The 19,712-nt window shown below is 32.9% G+C and overlaps 1 protein-coding gene across 1 annotated transcript; it reads left to right on the top strand.

Annotated features, from left to right (window-relative positions):
• Positions 1-3,973: 3,973 nt before the first annotated feature.
• Positions 3,974-19,038, top strand: LOC132738396 (glutathione hydrolase 1 proenzyme-like). The gene is made up of 13 exons (XM_060725894.1): positions 3,974-4,115; positions 8,285-8,551; positions 9,256-9,381; positions 9,868-9,965; positions 10,403-10,595; positions 11,059-11,219; positions 12,567-12,719; positions 14,016-14,170; positions 14,430-14,617; positions 14,833-15,073; positions 15,822-15,935; positions 16,476-16,733; positions 18,144-19,038. The coding sequence occupies exons 1-12, from the start codon at positions 4,105-4,107 to the stop codon at positions 16,662-16,664; spliced, it is 1,896 nt and encodes a 631-aa protein (XP_060581877.1). The 5' UTR covers positions 3,974-4,104; the 3' UTR covers positions 16,665-16,733; positions 18,144-19,038.
• Positions 19,039-19,712: the final 674 nt, after the last annotated feature.

Raw genomic sequence — 19,712 nt, 5'->3', positions numbered from 1 at the left:
TTTTATTTTATTTTTTTAATATGACACGGGGTATTATGTTACGCTAACATAACAATTCATTACTAAGTATTCAATTTGACTACACTCAACATAAATGACAAAGTGTATAATATACATTTGAAAACACGTATAACTGCAACAAGAGAACACACTGTAATCAGAGTCACAGTTAGGACAAATGAACATATGACCACTTAAGCCAGCATACCATTCTTCAAAACTAAAACTACGTTTTCTCTAAAACAAACAAGGGAGAGAAAGTATAAATACGCTAAATACTTAATATAAACAAACCTGTGATTTGTTGCAATACATTTCGTGCAATACACCATATCATGTTCTCCACAGTACATTTCAATGTCACGATCTGGATGATAACGACACTTGGTAACCATGGTTACCGTTGACCCTTTTGTTGAAGCATCATAATCTTGTAACGTATGTGACCGTAAAAGTTTAAGCCGACCATGTTGTCGTGTACATGATGTACACAGATATTCGTCACATACGGGACAATACTTTACAGCCTCTTCTCGGATATCATCATACCCACATGGAGTGCAAGTGTACTCAAAGTCAACATCCGAGCCATCTTTTATTGAAGCCAAATCACCTCCCTCAGCCATTTTTTTTCATGTTCGTTCTGATTTCTGTATATCAAAGGAAGTAAAAATAATATGAAATATGAGAACAAGAGACAATAACGTTCACAACCCCCACAATATTAAATCAAATGCTAAGGTATAAAAAGGGGTAACAAAACGGGCAGGGGCAGACATATTCTGATTCATATAAAGTATGTTATGTAAGCTAACAAATGGCTTAAATCTATCTCATAATTTCGGTATATTTAAAAAGAAAGTAGAAAAAATTGTAAAGAAATATCTTATATTCAGCATTTTACTGTATTTTATTCAAAGGTATGTGTGCTTAAGTTTAAGTGATAAATATATATAAATGGGATGAAAAACATTTTGCACTTGACTTGGCACATCACATCAATGGAACAAATTTTGTAAAAATTAAAGAGGCAGCACATAACTTAGTACGAAGGGACAACCAACTTCTACTAAGACCTGGTTCCATGAAAATCTCTATTTATCTTTACAATAATGTACATGTATACGTACGAAAGTACTATAGTAATATAATATAATACTTCAAAAAAGGAGCTTACTGTTCCCTTCACTTGTACTCTAGTTTCGTTTTCGCAGTCATGAAGGTCATAGGTTTTAAAATTAAAAAAGTAATCTCCCTTTCTTAACGTTAACTTAGTTTAGTATGATCTAACTTTCTTTAAAGTTATAAACTGCCTTAATGTTTACAAAAATGCCTACATGCTAAAAGATATATAATCATATTTTAAAAAAGGAACTTACTATTCTCTTCATTGCTTAATTTCTTTTCTCTAGTTTCGCTTTGAAGTCACGCCCATATAGGTTGCGCACCGCTAAATATCTTCGCACATTTATCTTCAAAATATTTAAAATCATTGTCATTACATATGCGAAAGCAAAATATAAAAAAAATGTGTAAAGACTAGATTTCACTATAAAAATATTTAAAGGTATTAGATATATAATTGACAATGTTTCAAAAGTCATGTCGTTATCAAACTTTATCATGTCCTTGACACAAATACAAAACGTATTGACGATTTCATTTAAACTTTTATATCATTTATATAGAACAACAATAACACATATGTATTCATCAGTTAAAGAGCAGTTTTACTTTTTTTATTTCTCATCTTACTTTTAAGATGGTCAGAATCAACCATAGGTTTGAAATGAAAAGAAACCAAACCAAAGAAAATCATATCTGACAAAAAATAAGTTAATTTGAACCGGTATATCGATGAGATTGATAAAATTTGGCTGAGGGTGGGTTCAGAAACCCGTTCATATTTTATCTTTCAGTTGGGTATCCCAAAATCTTCATACCGAGATACAATTTTAAACATTAATTTTGTAAGTTACCTCTCAAGCCGGTGCGAGGGGGCGTGAGGGATGTTGCACTTTTTCATTATCCCACATGTACAGACTCAATAAAGCGATGCAATTTTAGTGTAATTTTGTTGTGATTAATGCTTCCGAGAGATCACATTTATCCAGATTTTTATACTTCACAACAACAGGTGTTAAGTGCTGTATGGTAGCTGTAAAAGTTACCCCGCACTTCACTTCAGTGTTGTTAATATTTTTTCTGGTCCTTCGAGATCATTAAATTGGTTCCAACTCTTTTTTTTAAAGAAAAACAATTACCGCTCAAGCCGGTGCAAGGGAGCGTGTGGGATGTTGCACTTTTTCATTATTCCTGATGTACAGACTCAATCAAACCGAGTCTTCAATGTTCATGTAATTTTAATTGTTGTGAATAATGCTACCGAGGGATCACATTTTATCCAGATTTTTAAATTATCATCCAGATTCGGAAACATTAACTTGCATAGATAAATAAAACTATCCTATTTGTAAAATCATAACCTGACCAGACACACACAGAAATATAAATAAAACGTCACAAATTAAAAAGTAAGGTTGGCTTTCAGTAGGGCTTAAATACACACCCGATGCAAACTCTGTATTCTTAATGAAAATAAAAAATCTTCAGATGAAGAAGGCAAAAAACATTTTAGACCATTTGAAAGCGGATGTGTCATTTTATACTTTCAGAAAAGGAGTGCACTAAGTAATAAGCCAACTGAAAAAAAAATAAGAATAGAATAAAGGTTGGCTCTCAGTAGAGCTTGAACGCACATCCCCTTGCAAACTCTGTATCCCCACTGAAAATGAATACTTTTCAGAAAAAAGGTTTTGCATAAACACGTTAAAATCGATCACTTCTTTAAAACTTAAATCAGTGAGGTGCTCCGAATGAGACGCTAAATAGGCAAAAACATTATATACTTTAAAAACGGCGTGTAATAAGTGATATTAAAAACCAACAGAAGAAACGTAATTGTCACATAATTCCTGAAAAAGTTTGAGTTTTTTTGTGCAAAATAAATTTCAAATAACTAAATTGTGTACGGAACATGATGGTAACCGCTTAAAAAAGACAACGTTTGTGCACCATACATGATCTACAAAAATGCATGAATATACACAGAAATATTCTAAGCTGTTGCTATATGTGTGGATAATCTATTTAAAACAGTTTAATACACGACGAATAGAAATAGCAAAACTTACATCATATATAAATAGTAATCGTTTAAGGAAGCAAAAAAAACTTAAGTTCGATTTCAGGGAAATCTAGTCGTACAAATATATTTCGTATTCTGGCCTAACTATACACAGTTTGACAGCATGCACAGGAACGATGCCGTGGCTTAACTGGGCTCTTGAAAATTCAAAGTGGCTTACTGTTGTCGCTATCCGGAGGGTAAACTACCAATACCACCACCTGTTATGAGCTCTTTTTTTGGACAAAGTCAGTGTGAGATCGGTTTGACTTCCTGTAAAATTTACAGGAAAGAACTGAATACTAGAGGGTCATTGGTCATTGGTCGTTTTAAAATTTCAAACTGAAATTCAGGAATCTTATTGGCCATTCTAAAATGAGTATAATAATTTAAAGGATCTTTCTGAAACGTATACACGTCCAAATTATAAAAAAATCTAAAGGAGTATCGGAAACAAACTTTCCAGTTAAATTTCTAGGATATTTGAAATCTGTGAACTTCTTCCCATTGCTTTTAAAAATAATATTAATACTCTTGTGAATATTTTATTCAATAAAAGAATTTACCAAGTTATAAATGCCATTCTAAAATGACGAGACTACCTGTAACGTCCATGATCCCGGGGGAAAAAACATTTGCATACCAAAAGACATCGTGCAAGTAAAAGAAGTTTTACCTCGTCCGAGTATCTTTTTAAAGATATTTCTTGTTTATTTTTGAAAACGAAACCCCTCATCGTGATAATGGAAAGTTCATACCTTTAAAGCAGAGCGAATCCAATATACGCATTTAGTGGTGAAAGGGTTTTAAGTAAATATGCATTCTTATTATATCTGCGCATCGAAGCTCTTCAAACTTTATGTACTTTATACGCATCGGTTCATGTCCATTCTACAGCAGGATTTATGTAGAGCAAAATGAGTGGCAGGTTTGTTTTAATTTTGTTTTGTATATGAAACTTCTTAATCATTTTACATGACAGCGTTACTTGACATAAACAATTACAGCCTTTTTTTCATTTTTTCATGCCTGGGTTAAACATTTAATTGACAAAAACTAACATGTCCACGGTTATGAATAACTTCTTATTTAGTCGTTTAGTCGTTAATAACATGTACATGTAAGTTGTCGGCGGGTGTATATGTTTCATAAACACGACATCAACATTTAAAGCTAATGTTGATAAACAAGCAAATTATATTTTTAACAAGATTTAAAGCTATTGTTGTTATACAGGAAAATCATATTTTTAACAATATTTCAAGCTAATGTTATTAAACAAGATGAAAGTTGAAGTAAGGAATGTTTAATGTGACGTTAAACAAATATAACGTTTTACATTAATTGATATTCATTCTAAAATACATGAATGAAGAGTATTTAATTTGGTAGTAAAAAAATCAAATATTTTCTCCAATGTACTTGTTCACAGTTTCGTGGTTCTTTATATACATAATAATTATATGATATACTATATTTACTATGATTAATGCCGCGGACACAACAACCAAACTCATTGTTTTAGTCATTTTTAAATAGCATCCTGGTATTGTTCTAAGTTCAAAATAAAAGGAGGTTTAAGAATAAATAAATTAGCTAAATCTTAACCCCGGATTTTTTTGCAAAACATTTATAAAAAGAAGTAAAAATGAAAAGACTGATAAGTTAAATGGTTAACAACTTTACGACCATTTTAAAGCATTATTTGGTGATGCAAGCTCAAATAAATATTAAAACTTCTTTTTTTAACGAAAATTGACTTGTTTAGTGTGAGTTAAGTAAAGCTATATTTTCTCAGAACAACAATAAATCTCAAGGAAATGATAAATTAATATGTTAATTTTTAAAGCAGCTTGCAATATAATATCCTCATTGTTATAAAAACTCTACAATAGTTGTGAATATCCTAAAGTTTAGGAAGAGGGTATCATAATGCCTGTCTTTAAAAAAGGAGATGTTAATACGCTAAAAATTGCAGAGGGGTTACACTTATTCATATTCTTGCAAAAAATATGTCCCTAGATATTTATATTCTGCAACTAATTATACTACTGCTGCTATTCAAACTGCTGCTGTTATTTCTGCTTCAGCTGCTATTAATACTAATTCTGAAACAATAGCAGTAGACTCTGCTGCTGCTTCCAATATTTAAGATGGAATAACGTCAATATATACTTTCAAAAATGTATATACATGTATAATATTATTTTATCATTATTATTGTCATTATTATTGTTAGTATTGTAATGGAAGATGTGGCTGTCTTCCCAGGTATTTCTAGCATAATTATTGTAAATAATTTTACCAGATTTCTAAGCAGAAAAAACGAGATCCAGACAAGAAAAAGTTCTGCATATGCTACAACTTTACAAGTAATGTTTTGCGACATTTGCACTTTAGTAAAAAAGAATTATACTAATACGGTTCAGATTCTAAATAAATACGAGTATGGTGAAGAATGTTGAAAGTCTATAAAACAACAAGAGTATTTGGTTCGCTAGTGATTAATTTAAAGCTGCATGCCACAAGATGAGCCAAAAATTATTTTTCTTAATCGAACTTGAGAAAAATGTACATGTACTAAGATCTTATATTCAAGTAATATTTTACATGTTATGTGTGATTAAGACTGATTTAGAAAAATCTATTACAAAATTTCTAGTGCGTGACAAATGCAGTAGGTGCCGTTTTTGCATATTTTGACCTATTTTTAGTAATTTCTGTGGATTTTAAATGCCGATTGTAATGTGTCAATAACATTTTCAAAGATTTTATGAAAATTAGCATTAAGTTGAAAATTTAATTTAACTCACAAATTTGCTAAAACTTATCTAACAAGTTATTTGTGGAATAGTTCTTTGCCTAAATACAGTCTTAACAATGACTGTACTTTAAAACCGTTTGTGCTTCAAATACTAAATTGTTTTTTATCATGGTGCAAGTCTCACATAACAATGAGAGAGAAAATGCACCACGATCTTAGATTTAGATTTTTATTAAGTAAATACAATGCAAATAACGATATGAAAGAAGTTGAATTTTAATAGGTAATGAAATGTGATACCTAAACTTTTGAAATGTCATTCTGTCCTATATTCTATTTTACGGTGCATGTAACATGAATGCACCACAAAGTTCATTTTAAATAATGTCATTTTGTATCGGGTAAAGTTCTGTTTCGACAGTCACAAAGTGGTCCGAATAAAACACTTTAAAGGGTCACAATTATCTTGGTAGATTTTAGAGTAAATCCATTAGTAACTATTGGTAAGTTTACTTACAATTGGCTAACCAATGGTAATAATGTTTATGGACAATGTTCAGAGTACTGCCATTGTATCAATACGATAATAACATTCGTACAACTGGTAGACAAGTTATACTCTGAATAGATGTCATCATATTTCTATGTCATTGGCACTATAATAAACGGTGATCATAAATTTGGTTCTTTTGTTTTTACTTTATGTACATTTATAAGCAGCTTACGAGTTTAACAATTAGATCTTCATATCTTCATTTTTTTATTATTATTTTTTATTTATTTATTTATTTTTATTTTTTTTTTTATTTATTTTTTTTGTAAATGAGATTTATTTCGACAAAGGTTAAAGGTCTATACCGCCTATCGTACAAACGTTAATTAAAACATCTTACATTTGATATTACTTAACTTTAACAAAAAGCTTACACAGTTAAAAAAAAATCATATGAATACAAATCTAGACTGTTTAATGTTTAAAACTTATTTGAACAACAACAACTATGATCTGAAATAAGTTTTGCAGTCAAAATAACGAATCGTTATTAAATTTCTCGAATACGTTATAAAATTTAAGAACAGATCAGAACATTTATTTTATTAGATTTGTACCATTAGTACATCATCGTTACATATTTACAAAATTGATACATTTACATGTAATATAATACAGTCACGTGATAAACCAGCTCTCGGTTTGCATTATATTTTGTAAACTTCACCTTACTGTCCTAGCTTTTTTAAATAATTTAGTTTATCATATGAAAGAAGTAGGAATCTCGCATTTTACTCGATGACTTCTTGAAATTTGATCTTACATGTAAAGCATTTTATTGTCATTTACAATAAGATTTTATGTCACACTTGGAGTCGCGATGTACCAGTTACTACAGTATTGTCCTTGATTTGTACTTAAAATAATATTCTTTTTTATGGCTATACTGGATTTTTTCCAAAGTCCTTGGTCACATAACAAAGGCGATTCGAAATCAAATATACATATATTTAAATGAAGTTAACTGGTTGAACATTCAGTTGTAAATATTAATATATGGGCCTCTATGACCTACTGTCAGTTCATTTAGCTCTAAAACAACTATAATTACCAGTATAATTGTCACTATATTTAAGTTTAGAGCCTTAGCAATAACTGCTTTGCTTCAGTATTAAAGTGTAGAGCTTGGGTTATAACTGTCATTGTTGTACATTTTGTTTCAGTGTATCAAAGGCTAGAATCAGGACATTAGCTGTCGTTATTGTATATTTTGGTTCGGTATATCAAATTTAAGAGCATTGGCAATAACTTACATTGTTGTATATTTTGTTTCAGTATATCAAAGTCTAGAAACAGGACATTATATGTCATTAATGTGTATTTTGATTCAGTACAAATGTATATAAAAGCATAGAATCTGGGCAAAAAGTGTTGTATATTTTGTTTCAGTACATCAAAGTCTAGAGCCTGGGCAATAACTGTCATTGTTGTATATTTTGTTTCAGTATATCAAAGTCTACAGCCTGGACAATAACTGTCATTGTTGTATATTTTGTTTCAGTGTATCAATGTCTAGAGCCTGGGCAATGACTGTCATTGTTGTATGATTTGTTTCAGTATGTCGAAGTCTAGAACCTGGGCAATAGCTGTCATTGTTGTATGATTTGTTTCAGTATGTCGAAGTCTAGAGCCTGGGCAAGACTTTCATTGTTGTATATTTTGTTTCAGTATATCAAAGTCTAGAGCCTGGGCAATAGCTGTCATTGTTGTATATTTTGTTTCAGTATGTTGAAGTCTAAAGCCTGGGCAATAACTGTCATTGTTGTATGATTTGTTTCAGTATGTCGAAGTCTAGAGCCTGGGCAATAGCTGTCATAGTTGTAGTGGCATGTATTGTAGCTGTTGCTATTGGACTTGGCCTTGGACTTCAGAAAGATGACGATGATAATCAATCTAAAATGGACTGTCCGGCACCTGCAGGGCCACAATCGTCATCAAGACTGACCAAAGATTCGCCGATATATGTAGTACCAACGAAGATGAACGAGGGATTTTATCGATATGCCAGCGTATCTACAGATGCTAAAATATGTTCGTATTATGGAACGTGAGTCAACCCGTAATTTACATTATTAAATCCGTGATTGATATTAAAATTTAAAGGTGTTCTTTTTTTCTACACGATTGTCGTCGATGGTACTTTCAAAAAAATCTTGCCAGTTTAATGTATCGTTTAATCTATACAATTAATTATGTAAGTGTAGAATACGACGATAGCTTAGAGAAGGACATGCTTTGCATACACAATTCATCGTCCCTTTTCAAGGTAAATGTAATTTTAAAACGATTGCATGAAAGTAAATATTGATCTTAAGTTTAATTTGAAAGTTGGTCTCAATTGATAACATCTTAAAACATTTCACTTAGCCCAATGAAAAAGTAAATAGGTAAAATATGACAGATCATAATGTTTCGGTTTGGCGTTTAAATCTATAATAGTATTAGAGTATTGTTTCAAATGAAGTTTTAGAGGGGATAGTGTTCGCTAAGAAAACGTTAAATTGAATTGAAATGTATTTGCTTAGGTGCATGTGTTTCAACCAATAGATTTATAAAAGACTGTAGCGGACCATTGGGAAGTGGGTCTCTGTAAATTTAGCCTAATTTTGACCATGCATTATGAATTCAAATTCATCATTAATTGAATTAATATATTAGGCTTCAAATATGTGTTAATAATTGACTTTATTGTTGGTTTAAGTGATACTGTATTAAGATTTGTGACAATGCTGATACTAGTATATATTGCAGTGAGACAATGGTGCGACATGGGGGTTCGGCAGTGGACGCCGCTATAGTTGCTATCCTATGTAACGGTGTATACAACCCACAGAGTTGTGGAATAGGGGGTGGATTTTTTATGACATACTATAAAAGGTATATGCTATTTTCTTTATGGCTTTCATTCAAAGTACACTATACATATACATGTAGATCGGTATGTTGCATTCCAGCTTTGCCTTCGAACATTATAAAAGTTTTCTGAAAAGCACTTTGAACCTTATAATATTATATCATTTGGTATTTAGATATTTAATGAGGCATCCCTAGTTATAAACCCGCTCTCTGTTTTGTATTGTTGTTGTTTTTCTTTTTCTTTTTTGAAAACCTAATGGATCCTTATCAAACATACACGTGAACTACTTACATATTACATTTACTAGAGGTGTTACAGTGCAGTACATAGAAATACTAGTAGTAAACGAAATTATTTTTATAAAATATAATGATGATCTTTATGTACTTTACAGAATGTTGCTTATAAATTAAAATACAATTTTAACTACATATACACATAATGTTACAAATTGGCTATGATTCACGCAGTCTACTGTTGACCTTTGCCAAACGTTTCAATTAAAGATCTGAGAGTAAAGGCTATGCAATAATGGCGCGAGAGATGGCCCCTGGTGCGGCGACAGCAGACATGTATGTGGATGAAAACGTTTCTTCACGTGAAGGTAATCTGCTATATAAGTATGTATTTATGTACAATATAATCTGAAACAGACAAGGGGCGTAAACAATGTCCGCATTAAGCTTCTCTTTTGTTTAGATGTAAAACATGTGTAAAGTATTTCAATTCGGGACACAAATATATATACATGTACCTAAAACTACATAGTATGGTTGTATATAATGTTTCGAATGTTGCTCAAATAAATATCCCTCTTTAGTTTGGTCAATTCTCCCTACTTATTTAATTGGTAAATATAAAAAGCTGAACATTATTTACAGTGTCTTTTTTTATAAACAAGAGGCAGTTTTTTGTGTTTGTGTTTTTTACCTTGTTGTTACCGACTACATCCCGAATGTCAGTTTTTTGAAAAAAAAAAATTCTTTGCATTGTTCATGTTTTCTACCATGAAAGTCACGTGGGCGTATCTTTTCATTATAGGCGGAATGTCTATCGGTATACCCGGAGAGATCAAGGGACTACACGAAGCTTGGAAACTTGGTGGCAAACTTCCCTGGTCTAAATTATTCGCACCTGTTATTCAGATGTGTAAACAAGGTTTTCCTGTTGGTAAACTCCTCGACACCGACATTAAAATTAATATTGAACATATAAATCGTTATGGGGAATTGAAGTAAGATTCAAGCAACATTTGTTTTTATATCATCCTCGGCAATCCAAGCTATATCTACCATATACCAGTATCAAATGTAGTAGTGGGTCCCGACGATGGTTTTATATATAGATGGTTTCCATAAAGAATAAGTTGAATTCATAATAAGAATAACTGAGTAAAAAATTAATAAAACAGTTAGGCAAAGGACATGGTTTGTCTATGACTTTATTTGGCATATATTGTCAATTATTTGTACATTTTATATCTAACAATTGTGAATTATGACGTCAATTATTCTGTTAGATTTGAAAATGCATGATCTGCAAGTGCATTGCTTTCATTTATAACCTTATTTAATTCGTTCCCATTTTCATGTTCATTGTGGAAATATGTTCTTATATTGTTGATAATGTACAATGAACGTGTCATGTTCTGTTGTGTTAAAATAGTAATAACATATTTAAATAATTGACTTTGCAAGGGCTATGTTGACGAATACAGAAACTGGGAAAATAGTGAAGGAAGGGGAAACTTTGAAACTACCAAAACTTGGAGCAACATTTGAAAAAATAGCAGCCGACCCGTACGCATATTATAATGGGTCTCTAGCAGACGATATTGCAAAGGATATTGCTGATGGCGGTATGTAAATTAAAAAAAATAGAACTCCTCCCGAAACCTTTATTAGAACTTTTAGTGTTATTTTTGTTGTTGCTGTTGTTTTCGTACTAATAAATAGCACGAAAAGTCTGTACTTATCCGGGATTACCTTAAATTAATTAAAGTTGTTGCACGTTTTTTAATAAATGTAAGTAGTGATTTTGAATGATTTTCAAAGGTATCAGCTTCTCTTATTTTAGTATTATAAATTCATGTCACTGTTATACACGGATTATTTGTGGCATCATGATTTTACAGCTTCCTAATCAGCTTATCCCAGGTTCGTTTTACAATAACTAATATGTTTAAAGACCTAAAACGCTGCTGTTAAAGGTGCCCTCACACATAAACCACGACCTTACTGCGACCTGAAAACTAGTAAAATAGCATTTTTCTTTCGAAAATCGTTGGTTTTCTTTCAAATTTCTCTCGCAGACGGTCCGGGGCTCTGCAGTCTTGAGTTCAGTACGTTTTCTCTATGTCCTCAATACGACCCTTCTACGTCCATGGCGTTTCCACTGCGACTGTATTGCGTCCCCAAGGTGACCCCACGGCGATCATCGGCGACCCAGCTGCGACTGTGCTATGTTCTCTGCGTCCTAACGGCGACTCTACGACGACTATTGCGTTTGTCCGGCGACTGTCCAGCGACTGTTCGACGACCCTACTACGTTCTTGCTACGTCTATAAAAACAATACTTTTTACCAGAAAATTTCATTCTGAGTCTGACCTTCAACGAGTGAAGACGTATATTTAATTAGTATTAAGTTAAATCATCCATATTATTCCAAAGATGAGAGGCGGACGAGGCAAAAGAGCGAGGGTCTCTAAAGTGCTACAAGTTGACCCAGTCGCCGCTTCAGATATGCAGTTTGGTAGTGGTTCACAGTGTGTAGAAATAGCGTCGCCAAAGGTTTCCGAGTAATTTCTTGTAATTTCATCGGTGACTCTACGGTGTCCTTAGTACGAGTGTACTACGTCTATTGCGTTCTTATTGCGTCCTTACTACGATGCTGCTGCGACTATGGCGACTCCACTGCGATCCCACGGCGACCTAACCAGGACTCAGCAAGAACGCAGAGTTTCTGCGACTGTTTTGTGCATGTTCAAAATAGTCGCCGACGGTCTGCGACCTTGTGCGTCCTTGGGTTCCTCGCTACGACCTCGCTGCGTCCCTGCTGCGTCCATGGCGACTGTGCTGCGTCCTGGGTCGTAGCAAGGTCGCAGTAAGGACGCAGTAAGGTCGCGAGGTATGTGTGAGGGCAGTATAAGTTTAGCTCATGTTTATATAAAAAAATGTTGAAATAAGTGAAACGCTCTCCTTGTAGCTGGTATTATCACTAAAGATGACCTTGAGAAATACACGGCAGCTGTGAAGGATGCATTGTCTGTAGACCTGTCTGGTGGAGATTACAGAGTACTGTCCCCACCACCACCCTCAAGTGGAGCTGTTATACTGCTTATTCTCAACATTTTAGATGGTAATGTACATTATAATCTATGTCATGGTATATTTGTATTGATAGTTAAAGAGCTTTAGAGGGCTCATCCATAGACTTGGGGTCGGGTCCTGGTCACATAACACTATTTAACAGGCCTGTGACCTAGAGCTAAAGTCTTAGTCAAGCCTCACCGTTTAACTTTTTTATATAGTGATAGTCCATTAATAATCGTTATCACACACTTCATACTGCAAAATCAGATATTTACGCGAGGCTAAAATTTCGCGAATATTTAAGTCTGAAGTGTTTCGCAAGGTAACCAAAATATCAGATCAACGTTTTTGAGCACAGTACTAGGAGTATTTTTTATCTCAAAAAACCATCATTTTTCAAGATGTGTGCAGTGCAACAAATATTTCGAATAGATTATTGCTCAGAAAAAATTATCAACAAAAGTCAAAGACATTAAGTTTGAGTAAAAAATTCTTCTAAATTTTATATATTATTTTTTATATATAAATAATTGAAATACATGTACTATGGTGAACAATGACCCCATTATATACCAATTCACTTTAACTGGCTATTTAAGTGGTGGCGAGGCCGAGTGGTTAGCCAGCCCGCATAGCTCAATCGGTTAGAGCGCGAGACTTGTAATCTCGACATTGTGGGTTCGATTCCCGGGCTGGCCAACTAAAATTACTAATCAGTCTTTCGGATGAGACTTTAAATCGAGGTCCCGTGTATTGGTGCTTAAACACTTGGCACGCTAAAGAACCAGGAGAAGCTTCTGGAATTGGGGCATCTTTCTGTATCTGTAATTGCACTATCCTCCAAAAAAATAAAATTACTAATACTCTTCTGGAGGACTCGCCCATATGGGCAACCGGTGGCGAGTATAAATAAACGCAAATACACACACGTGGTTAACGCGTCGGACTAACTATACTAGTACTCTAAGAATTGCTGACCGCGTAGGTTCAAACCATGTCAGGGGGAAGCCGTTGTTTCCTTGAGCAAGAATCTTTAAATTAATTGCTTTGTACTGGTTGGATCCAGGAACGAATTCGAGAATGTTTCAATAAGCTTATAGCTTTCAACACAGTCGAACTAAAATAAATGTGTATAAACCACCAACTGGCTATCTTCTTATGGACAAACATTCCGTCAGCAATGTGTTGTTGTTGTTGTTCTTGTTGATGATGATGATGATGATGATGATGATGATGATGATGATGTTTATGTTGTGTTGTTTTTTTTGTGTATGTGTGTTTTTATTCTTGTGCTTTTTTCAAGATAAATTCTGGGTAAGAAAGTATTCTTTCTTATGTCTAGGTTTCAATATGAATGCGGACAGTGTGTCTACAGGAGAGAAGGCCGTGGAAACTTACCATAGAATTACCGAAGCATTTAAGCACGGGTTTTCTGTGAGGACTAACTTAGGTGACATGGACCAAGAAAACCAAGAGGATAAAGACACTATACTCGAGGTGTGCAAGTCTATATGTTAACATGTATATTAATATGATGATATGTAGCATAGCCGCTAAAAGTAGAAAAAAATGCGCATATAATATATAAAAATCGTTATATTATACATAAACTATAGTTTTTACACGTGTAGTAATATGCCTATATTTTTCAGATTAGATCTTTTTAGCTCTAAATACATTAAATTTGATTGTTTCTTAAAAGCTTTATAGTGTTTAATTTATCATACATGTATATGCAAATATTTTCTATAAATAGCTTTTGCAAAATATGACGTCACTGACATGGGGTGCGACGAAAAGAGCAAAGATAACGACAAATACCCATGATACAGCCTATTACGAGCCAACATACAGTTTTAACATACCAAATGCCGGAACATCACATATATCTGTGATCGGACCAGAAGGTGACGCAGTGTCAATAACTAGTACAATTAACATCTAGTAAGTGAAACATGTAGATCTATGGAGAGGTTTTATTTGGTTAGTGGTTGTTGCTATAATTATCATGTTTATTTCTAAAGAATTGGGAATTCAATATTAGGGAACACAGTTTGCCCATGCTGAGTCTTTGAAATGTGAATAGGTCTGCACCTTTTTTTTAACTTAACACAAAGTCAGCAAGTCTTTATGAAACTTAATATTTATTTTACTTTAAGTTTTGGATCCAAAATTGTTGGGTCGCGCACTGGAATTGTATTTAACGACGAAATGGACGACTTTTCTACTCCAAATACCACTAACTATTTTGGAGTGCCAGCGTCTCCCGCCAATTTCATTAAACCTTATAAGCGCCCTCTATCGTCAATGTCTCCTACAATAGTATTGGATAAAGACGGTGACGTCAAACTAGTGACGGGAGCAACCGGTGGTACAAGAATCATCACTTCTACGGCTTTAGTAAGTTGTTACATTTAACTTGATACCGGTATAGATGGGTATATCTATTTTTGTACGTTTATAAATGTTTGATACCAACTTTTTAAGTTTGTTCAAAAAAGTCCTTCAATGTAACACAAGATCGTTATGGATCTAGCATCAGAAATCCTTGCCAGAAAGCGTTATTTTGAAGTTCTTTTTAAAAAAAAGTCAAATTGAAAAATTGACGTTCTGCATAAGATCGTGTACAGCCAAACTGTTAACAAAGACCATAAAATGTACTTTACAGACAAGTGGTCTGTATTTGGGGGTTATTTTGTTCTTTATAATCAATGAAGGGAGGTTGTGGTGTTGGTAGTTTTCACTCTGAATCACGGCAGTAAGCCACATTGAATTTACCAGAGCAAAGTTTAGCCAGACAGGCTGTCAAGCAATTTAACAGTAGCCTTCACTTCCGTAAGGAACTGATAACTTATGTACATGTCTGAGTAGAGGTACAGTTCTAATGACCCTAGAAAGGATTTCACGATCTGTTACAATGAACGAGACCTGCACCGTGCGAGAATCGAACCCGGGTCGCCCGATTCACAGTTTGATGCTCAACCTATGATGCTAACCGAACGGCACATTAATCAATGAAGGGTGGTCTCAGAGTAGTTTTTATATACATGGCGATCCTAATAAGAGGTGGTCTTTAACACAGATAGACATGAATCTAACATGCAATCTAGTGAGAGGATAAATGACAACTCCTTTCTTTATTACACAGAGTATTATACAAACACTAATGTTGAAGTTTGGTCTCAAAGAGTCCACGGAGTTTCCCAGGATACACCATCAACTACTTCCGCCGGATCTACGTATTGAACAAGCCATGCCTCAAGTAAGGAATGTTTTTGTTGTTTTTTTAATTAGATTAATTAGAAAATAGATATACATGTACAAATATCTCACTGTTTACTATACCAGTATAAGAACATGAAAAAGTATCTTGAATATATGTATGATGTTGGTATTTTGAGGTATATTAAATTGACATGTTCAGAGAGCAATATGAACGTAGAACAAGCTTGCTGCAGTGAAGAATTATAGATTATGTATTTGAATGTTATTATAAACAACTTCTGCCAAGACAACGAGATTCTCAGTTATTTTCCGGAATGGCTGAAATGCAAATTTTCACTATTTAAAATGTCACGTGACAATCGATCTGCTTTATAACAAAACATGTACGTTTTGTCGTCCTGACGAGGCAAATTGTCAATTGTTGCCCTTTCGTACGAAAATACCACTACATGTACTCCCTCAATGACATGGCTGTATTTAAAACATTATAAATGTATTGAAATTTCTTAATTATTTTCATAACATTTTGAATTTCAATTAATGAACAATATATAGTATTTTATTTAATTTATGCCAGGTGATTTTTGACGGTCTTAAGGCTCGTGGACATAAGTTTGATATTAGAGAGAGACTTGGGTCTTCTGTACAGGCAATTCTCACTATGGACAAACAAGAAAACAACATACAGAATATACTTGCTGGGAAAAAGACCAAAATTGTTTCGTTCAGTGATCCAATTAGAGATGGGGTAGCTGATGGAGTGTAGATACCAGCCAAGACAGTTATCGCTATAAGCAACATCTTGTATTACCCCTTGTATTACCCCCGTGTTATAGAAATTTTAGATTTATTTATTTCATTTCCAATAGGCTTATAAGCCCATGAGGACAACATATTACAAACATAATATATATGACATGACAGAGTAATGCATGATAATGATAATAATACATCTCTTTTTCAAATATTTGAAATATAGGAGAAGGTTGAAACTCAACCTTAAAATAACTTCTGCAATAGAGGAGAAACAATTATTCAATACAATACATTATAATATATATGCAATCATGGGAATAGTACTCCAATTTTTAGTCAACCTTTATCGAAATCGAAAACAAAAGAGAAAAGGTCAACTCATTGGCTATTCGTGAAACATCATCATCAAAATAACTGTAGATTGATTCAAATATCATTAATTTTTTTATTCTTTTCTCTTTGAAACTTTTAGTATTGAATTTTATATCTTGAAAGGAGTAATATTTCCACTGTGCTGTGGCAACCAAAAGAAGAGAGAAGAAAAATGCTGAGATATATACATTATTTTACATGTATCATTGCCCGTACATAACGTTATTTCTAATAGCAAAAGCGTTGTATACATATATTCCTAAATTTCTAATTACAGTTTTGTTATCAGATTTAATCAATTCTAAAAACTTAAACATATTTGGTCTATTCCAATAGTATCTTGGTATATACTTTTTCCTTAAATCATTGTAAAGATAGCATTCAATTACAAAATGAAATTCATCCTCCAATAAACCACATAAGTTACATTTCCTTTCATTTATTTCAATTCTTACTGGACGTGCCCATCTACCTGACTCAATTTGTAACCTGTGTGATGAACACGCAATCTAGATAATGCTTGGCAAAATTTATTCATTGAAAAACATTCAAGATATGGCTGACTTTGGAAAGATGCTATGTTTCTGTAAAATAATGCTCTGCTTGAAACATTTAGTCTACTATGCCAGTTTTGAATAAATTGATCTGTTAATCTTTGTTTAACTGAAGATAAAAATAATTCAACATCACCAACATTTTGCTCTAACCAAGCATCATAAAAACCAAGAGAACATAATAAATTTTTAACCATTGAACACCAGTTTACCTTACGCTCATCTCGTTCAAAATCTAATTTTAACATGTTATAGATCAAATAAATATACTTATTTTCGCGTGTTCTTAATATCTTTACCCAGTATTTAACAATGTTCATATGATGAATAACTTGTAAAGAGGTTCTACCCAGTTCTCCATAAACGAAATCATTTTGGGTTGTTTTTTTCACACCAAGAATACTTTTACAGAATTGCAAATTAACTCTTTCTATTGATATATCATTAGTAAAACCTAATATTTCACTACTATAATTTAAAATTGGCATAACTAATTTATCAAATAAATCGAGTTTATGTCGAGGTGGTATGTAAGTAAATTTATATAAGTATTTGTTTAAATATGTGCCATTCAATATACCTATATAGAATTCTATGTTTTACATATATCTTTTATTTCAATGATTTGGAAACATTATGAGAGCTAACTCATATTAATAAGTTAGGGTAATCTGATCAACATATGGCGGACAGATAAATACACCTATGATCACTTTACTTAATATACATTCTTTAATTGATTATTTTAAAACAAACAAATATATGATTAGACGCATGTTAATATTAAATACTCATCTATATTAAAAGTAGATGTCTGTTATCAAGTTAGATGCTTTAAAATGTTTTCATTCATTTATTTCATAGTAATATATATACATGTTCATGATTATGCTTTTGTAGATTTTTTAACCACCTAGGCTCTTTTATACGATATATCTTATATACTTTTTTATATTTGTATTTTTACTCATACTATATTTTAACTTTTAAAAAAATAAAATAAAATCTAACAGGAAATCATTATATACACTTTTTTATGATGATAAAATCAAAGCGCTGAAAGCATTGCTGTTTTTCGGTACCGCGGGAATTCGTAAATTCTCCAATTTTCGGAAAAACATATATGTATATGGTATTCAATTTATGATTTTACAAAACAGAACAAATGAAACCATCAAATATAACCATTAAATCAAAAAATTTTCTAAACAGGAGGGTCATGGTGGCGCTCATATATCACCCAATTACTATGGCGCTTAATGACAACTAATAGTGTTAACTATTAATAAAAGGAGATAAAGGTCTTAATCACAACGCTCATATCTGCATCGGAAAAAAGTGGGCATGTGAATAATGTTGTTTTTTTCTTCTATATTTGGGCTTTGTGGCCAAATCATCGCATCAGTCTTTCATGCTTCCAAAATATTTGGGCTAATAATATTACCTCTTGAATGTTAACATTGTTTTGTTGTTTTTGCTTTTTTTAATATTTGGGCTTTGTGACCTAATTTTTTTACCCCAGATGACTCTTTTTAACTTTAGCTAGAAAATATCTCACTCTTTCTGACAAATTCCCATTAACTTCAGGCAGACAATGTTACCTCTTAAGTGTTAACGATATTTTTCCATACTTGGGCCCTGTGACTTGTTTTTGACCCAGGTGATCTTTCTAGTTTAGGGTCATGTTACCTAGTTTTTCATCCGATATGACCCATAATCTAACTCAACCGAGTTAAAACTGGGATAAACTTCCAAGTTTCGTGAAAAGGAAAAATGCGACCAGACGACAAGGCAAAATGCGACCAGACGACGGACATTTGTCTATCCTAACAGCTCACACTGATTCAACTTAGATGAGAGTTAAAAATTTAAAAAAAAGTTAAGAATACAAGTAACCACTTTATCTTAAAACAAGACACGAAGAAGGAAAACCCTTAGTACGATATGTGTATAAGTACTTTAACAATTTGTAATCGTCTCACGTTACAATATAATTGGCGACAACCGAGACTTTCCGTGCCCCTAAAAGGCACGATTCGTCTCTTGTTACATTCATCTCTTGTTTCGGTAACTGGAGGAAGTTAGATATTATATTTTCGGTTGATAATGACAGGACCGTTTATATACATAAA

The sequence above is a fragment of the Ruditapes philippinarum genome, unplaced genomic scaffold (assembly GCF_026571515.1).
Source record: "Ruditapes philippinarum isolate M1 unplaced genomic scaffold, ASM2657151v2 ctg917_1_1_1_1, whole genome shotgun sequence".
Lineage (NCBI taxonomy): Eukaryota > Metazoa > Mollusca > Bivalvia > Venerida > Veneridae > Ruditapes > Ruditapes philippinarum.
This window is presented reverse-complemented; position numbering and strand designations above follow the sequence as displayed.

Bases quoted from the DNA above. Each gene is read 5' to 3' on its own strand.
- LOC132738396 (XM_060725894.1), top strand. The intron at 9,382-9,867 runs GTATATGCTATT...TTTCAATTAAAG, and splicing joins TTTATGACATACTATAAAAG to ATCTGAGAGTAAAGGCTATG. The intron at 15,936-16,475 runs GTAAGGAATGTT...AATTTATGCCAG, and splicing joins TTGAACAAGCCATGCCTCAA to GTGATTTTTGACGGTCTTAA.